The sequence below is a fragment of the Erithacus rubecula genome (assembly GCF_903797595.1).
Source record: "Erithacus rubecula genome assembly, chromosome: 1".
NCBI lineage: Eukaryota > Metazoa > Chordata > Aves > Passeriformes > Muscicapidae > Erithacus > Erithacus rubecula.
The window spans coordinates 105,562,217-105,568,216 of record NC_136658.1 but is presented as its reverse complement, the minus strand read 5'-3'; the positions used below and the strand labels follow the sequence as shown (position 1 = coordinate 105,568,216).

Here is a 6,000-nt window from a genome sequence, read left to right as displayed (position 1 = left end):
CCAGGGAGAAAGAGCGCCTTTCCCAGCGACACAGATCGTGCTGCAGAAAATACCCACATCCTATTGGAATGCACGGAATGAAGAGTAAAGCACGGGACAAAGCTGCACGAGCCCGCTTCGCACAGAGGTTCTTTATTGACACAGCCGGTTCGTGCGTGCGCGCCGGGAGCCGCTGGTGCGTGCCCCGGGTGCTGCGGGGGCGATGGGGGAGAGTGAGAGCGGCGATAGTCGCGATAAGAGCCACAGCCGCGATAAGAGCGAGCGGCTCCCGCGCCCCGACCCCCTCCCCGCGCCATGACGTCACACCCCCTCCCCGCGCCATGACGTCACCGCGCCCCGCGCCTGCGCGAGCCCCCACCCGACCCCTCCCCTCGCGCCTCCCCGGACCCCTCGAGCGGGCGGTTGGGGGCGTGGTCCCCGAGGGGCGTGGCCCCCCGCGCGCGTGCGCGCGCGCCCCCGGCGGCGCCCGCCCCCGTGACGGGTTTTGCGTGACGGCGGCGGCACCGGGAGCGCGCGCGCGCCCGCCCGTCCGCCCGCCCTTCGGTACCGCGAGCGCCTATCGCGAGCGCCTGTCGCGACCGCCGCCTCGCCGCCGCCGCCGCCGCCGCCGCCGCCTCCTCCTTCGCGGCCGGGAGCGGAATCGGCGCCCGCGCCTGGACTCCCCCCGCCCTTCCCCCCTCCCACTATTATCCTCCCTCCCGGCGCTCCCGCCCGCCCGGGAACGCGCGTCCCGCTCCCGCCCGGCGAGGGAGAGCCCCGGCGCTGCCGCCCGCCCCGATCCCCTCCATGGCTCCCGCGCCGCCCCGCTGAGCCGGAGCCGCCCGCCGGGAGCCGCGGCTGAGCGCGGCAGGAGGGGGCGGGAGGGGGGCGGGAGGCGGGGGCGCGGGGGGTGCGACACGCGCGGGGAGCGGCGGCGGCCGCGGCAGGAGGCGGAGGAGGAGCGGCAGGAGCGGGGAGTCCCGGCGCGGCCGCGGCAGCCCCGCGCGGGCGGGCGGCGCTGGGAGCGGCCGGGATTTACCGTGGTGGCGGTGGGCGCTGAGCGGCGGGGGAGCCGGGCGTCCCCGGGGCCGCCGCCTCTCGGGCTGAGCCCCCCCGCCCGGACCATGGCCGACGACGACGTGCTGTTCGAGGACGTGTACGAGCTCTGCGAGGTGATCGGCAAGTGAGTGCGGCGGGGAGCGGGCAGGGCAGGGCTGGGCGGGGGGAGCGCTGCCCCGCGCCCCCCGCCCGCACCGGGCGCGGGGATGCTCCGCCCGGGACCCACCTGAGCCGCCGCCGCGGGTCCGTGCCGGGCCCGGGTCCGGGTCCCCCCGCGGCCGGTGCCCGTTGTCCTCGTCACGCGGGAGGCGGAAGGGGGAGAAGTGACCCCATGTTTCCTCAGCCACCATGATTAACCACCTCGCCATCGCTCAGCCTGGCTGCAGCAAGCGGCAACCACTTCCCACCCCTTTTCTTCTCCTCCCCCCGATATCCCATTCCTGGCACACCCATCGAGGATTGCCTCTTGGGGAAGGGAAAGGGAAGATAGCTCTCCGTAGATCCACCTATTCGCTGGGTGTCTGCCCGTTTGTGCGCCAGGTGTTGGGTTTTCCTCTTCTTTGCTGCAGAATAACCGGCTTGGTAGTGGCGCTCGGGTAGCGCTCGGTTCTGGTCCACATCCATCACTCCCGTTCGCGTGGAAATGGAGATGTACAAGGCAGGAGGAGTGCTTGGCCTTTTGAGTCTTATTATGCAACTGCTGTTAAACCGATGCTCGAGGCTTGTGTGAAACCTGGGAGTTGAGGCAGTGGCTGGCGTTCCCCAGCTGCTGTTTCGGGTTACCGCTGTTGGATGAAAATGACAATTCGAGTCGCCAAGAAAATGCAGAGACTCCCCCAAATCAGATGGTGATAAAGAATTAAACCTGAACTCCATTCTCTCCTGCCCCCGTATTCCTGTGACTGCTCAGTTTTGAAATCCTTTCTTTATTTCTTTGTCGCCTTTCATGTATTTTTCCGTAGTTGTGTCTGTATTGTAAAAAGGACACGAAAGATACAGTGATACTGAGACTGCTTAATTTTCTGTGTGTCTGATTCCGAAGCTGAGATTGCTCTGCAAGCCACAGTTCAGTGTGCTTGGAGTTTTTCTTCCTGACAATGGATTTTATGAGAATAATTGTCCATGTTTTGATTATAAACAAAGAATGTTTCCTGCATGTATTCTCTTGCCCGCTCTCCACCCCTGTGCTTTTCAGTGGGTATGGAGTGCTGTCTGCTTTCAAAGCTGGGGCTAAAAATATTCTAGAATTAATCTTTTCTCCGGATTATACTGAAATGCTGGTCTTGGACATAGCAGGTGGCTTTGTTGTCAGCAGAAGTTTCAGCACTCGGTTGTGTCGTTTCACAAGACACTACCACCTTGCTAACACAACTTTTAAAAATACTAACCTCCAAGGGCCTTGTTTGCCATCGTAACTGGTGTATGATTGCTTTAACTTGATGCTGGTGAAGTTCCTCTGTAGGAGCAAAACTCTTGTTATTAAAGGTGTTTTGAACACAATTTTTGGCACACTCCTTTCACAAGTGGTTTTATGCTAACCACTGCAGTTCACACTCGGTTTTATTCCTGCCCGATTGCCATGAGAAGGGAGGTGCAGTGCTCATGCATGACTGCACACCCTTTGGAGGATGGATGATTCACAGGGGGCCAGATGTTTGCACATCTCCACTGACTTTTTGTTCTGTGCCTGGAGAATTTGGAAGGCAGAGCTCAAAACCCGTGGATTTCAGGTGTTAGCTGCAGAAGTTCCACACGAGATTTAGGTAGTACAGAGGGTGTTGTGATGTAACTAGATCTAACAGATAAATATTGAATCACAGTAGCATGATGATGCCAAGAGCACTGTAGCAAAAACAGGGTGTATCACTGAAAATAGCAGTGGTGGTGTGAAGGGCTGATAGCTGGTTGTGATTACTCAGGCTTTTCCACACAGATGTCAAGTCAGTCCTCTAAAAACCCAGGCATCTAAAATAAATACACAACTTTCATGTACAATTTAAGATTGGTATTCCTGTTTCTTTGCAATGCTATGCAGGTAAATTCCAGGGGACCAGGGGTGCAGCATTTTTATGTAGCTTACAGATTCTGGGTACCACCTTTCCTGTCCATAAGAAACTTGAGGAAAGCTGCTGTAAATCTGCTTTCAATTGCTACATATGCATCTGACCAAACATCTTTCAGTGAAACATACACTCAATGTCTGCGTGTTCCTGGAATTTGTTATTGATTGATACAGTGATTTAGTTCTTGCAAATAACACATCTGGCTCTGATTTGCATTTTGGACACATGAAATACTAAAATGTGCAATTAAGCTTTCCTAAATAGGTAGTTACCACTGTCAGTTATGGTAGTAAAAGGTGTTTTCCTAAAGGGTGTGGGAAAGAGGTCTTTGCCTGTAAATGTCTGAGTGTTCAGTCAAAGTTCCCATGCAATTTACTAGAGAAATCAGGAGATACCTTCTTGGCTGACAGTAGACAGTCCTATTTGTTGAGGCATATTCTGATCTTTAGGATAAGCTTTAAACACTTCTAAACACAATAAACTGATAAGACTGAGTTTGAGTAAATGCAGCAATAATAGCTTTTGGTGAGGAACAATTACAGGGCAATAGTATATGAATGAATTGATGGGAATGACAATGATAAACTGTTTATTATGTGACATTTAATGTGTTTAAGTTCTGTAAGCATTCATTTTTCATTTTTAAGGGGTGTGGGTGGAAAGAAAGGCCAGGAGGGATAGAGAGAAATTCTAGTTCGTGTTTTCATTAGAAAAAAATGTTAAGGAAAATCTTACTTTGCATATATTTCCAGTGCACCTTTCCATTGCTGAAGGCTATATGAAAATACAAATTGGAATAACAATCCCAATTTCTCATTGAACTTTTTAAATTGGCATTTATGACACTAACATGTACTTACATATATTAGTCATGTATTTTTACTTAATCAGACATGTTATGTTTGAGGTTATTGTCTCTTCAGTTTGGCTGGCACAAACGTTCTTCAGCAAGAAATAAATTGGGGATTTCTTTATTAGCCTTCACAAATGTGTTAGCATATCTCAGGATAAGTGATAGTGATGAAGAATACAGGTGTGCCATTTTTTTCCCAAACTTGCTCCCAGGTGCCTTTGAAGAGATTCTCCCTGTGTGTTGGCTGAAAAGTACACAGTCTAAAATCTTTAAGGCTATTAATGTGATCAGACCATGTATTTGATTGACAGCTTATAGATAGTAATGTAAGTGTACTTTTTTATTTTTTATTGGAATCTTCATTCAAAATGCTTTGAGTAGTTTATAAAACATAGTAGGTGTAAAATTGAAACATGTTGGCTACTCATCCAAGGTGCAGACTGTTCTGAGTTTTTCACAGGAGCTCCACATACACATAGCAGGAGTTTTCTTCATGCCAAAGAGAGAATGCCTGTCTTTAGTAGGTGTTGAATGAAGAAGAGTGGGGCAAGGTTTTTATGATAGAGCCTTGTTCTGCAAGGATTTTATTTTAAATTATCTGGTTTTATATTTCTGTACCTCTTAAGATCCATATCAGTTTATGTTAGCATTAGAGAAGAGCCATAAAGATTGTCTGACTTTTCTAACAGCAGGACTGGAGGTCGCTTAAAGTTTCTTCAAATGTTTAGGTTGTAAATACAATGAGATAAAGATGATAGACATTTATTTGTGTTTAAAAGGGCTTTGGTCACAATTGAAGTCATTAATCCTGGGGTGCATTGGGAGGAGCGTGGCTGGCAGGTGGAGGGAGGGGATCCTGCCCCTGTGCTCAGCCCTGTGAGCATCACCTGGGCTGCTGTGCCAGCTCGGGGCTCCTCAGGACAGGAGAGACACGGAGCTGCTGGGGCGGGTCCAGGGCAGGTGACAAAGATGATGGAGGGGCTGGAGCATCTCAGTGAGGAAAGGCTGAGGGAGCTGGGGCTGCTCAGCCTCGAGCAGAGAGGGCTGAGAGGGGCTGATCCCTGTGTGTCAGTGTCTGCAGGAGGGCAGAGCACGGACCAGGCTCTGCTCTGGGGGGCAATGGGACAGGAGGCAACAGGCAGATTGATGCACCCAAATTCCACCTGAACATGGGGAGGAATTTCTTTCCTGTGCAGTGGCTGAGCACTGGAACTGATTGTCCAGAGAAAGCGTGGAATCTCCCTCATTGGAGATACTCCAGACCCATCTGGACACAATCCTGTGCCATGTGCTGTGGGATGGCCCTGCTCGAGCAGGGACGTGGGACCAGATAACCCACTGATGTTCTTCCAGCCTGACCCATTCTGTGATACTAATAGTCACTTAAACTTTTTGTACATTTTTGTAACTTTACTCTTCCTTTGTGGGCCATATGTACCATCATTGGGTGTGTAGTAGTGCAGTTGTTTACATTTCCAGTACCAAAGTATAACATGATGTTTGGTGTTAATGCTGTCAGAGCTTTTAGGACATTCTCTGCAAAGTTGGTTAAGGCTAATCCTCTTCTGCACTGCACGTGTGAGGATTTTAGTTTGTTGACATCCCTCTTTCTCCATGATGGGATGAATCTCTCTGTTGGGCACTTCCATCTAGTAAAGAGTAGTTAAAGGGCAAGAGCCAACAAGCATTGCTCCCTTCTCCTTCCAGGCTGCCAGCACTGCTGAACACCACAAATGTGAGCTCAGGATGCAAAGTCATGAGACATGGTTTGTTTGGTTTGGTTGTCTTTTTGGGTTTTTTTTCATTAAAATTTGAAGGCTTCTAATCCACTGAAGTCAGGCAGGAGGTGCTGGTTGCAATTCTATTCTAAGCTCTTACCTAGAGTTGGAGGTGCTTTAGATTTATGCCTTAGTCTGGGAGTGTTCAGGAAAAGGACAACAGAGCTTGTTGGATTCCTTGTCCAAGAAATACTTAAAACTTCTAATAATTGTAATTATTGTGGTAACAAGACTGTGTAGAGGTATTTTGATGGGTTCATTGGTATTG

At 50.9% G+C, this 6,000-nt stretch overlaps 1 protein-coding gene across 4 annotated transcripts in view; it reads left to right on the top strand.

The window, feature by feature from the left end:
- Positions 1-487: 487 nt before the first annotated feature.
- Positions 488-6,000, top strand: part of CASK (calcium/calmodulin dependent serine protein kinase) — a 185,120-nt gene continuing 179,607 nt past the window's right edge. For 3 of the 4 annotated variants that reach the window (XM_079302012.1, XM_079302011.1, XM_079302010.1), the window contains exon 1: positions 489-1,162. In XM_079302012.1, the coding sequence (XP_079158138.1) occupies positions 1,104-1,162 (59 nt within the window). In that variant the 5' untranslated portion in view covers positions 489-1,103. Of the gene's footprint in view, positions 1,163-6,000 lie in introns of all 4 variants that reach the window. The other variant, XM_079302009.1, reaches the window with a different exon arrangement.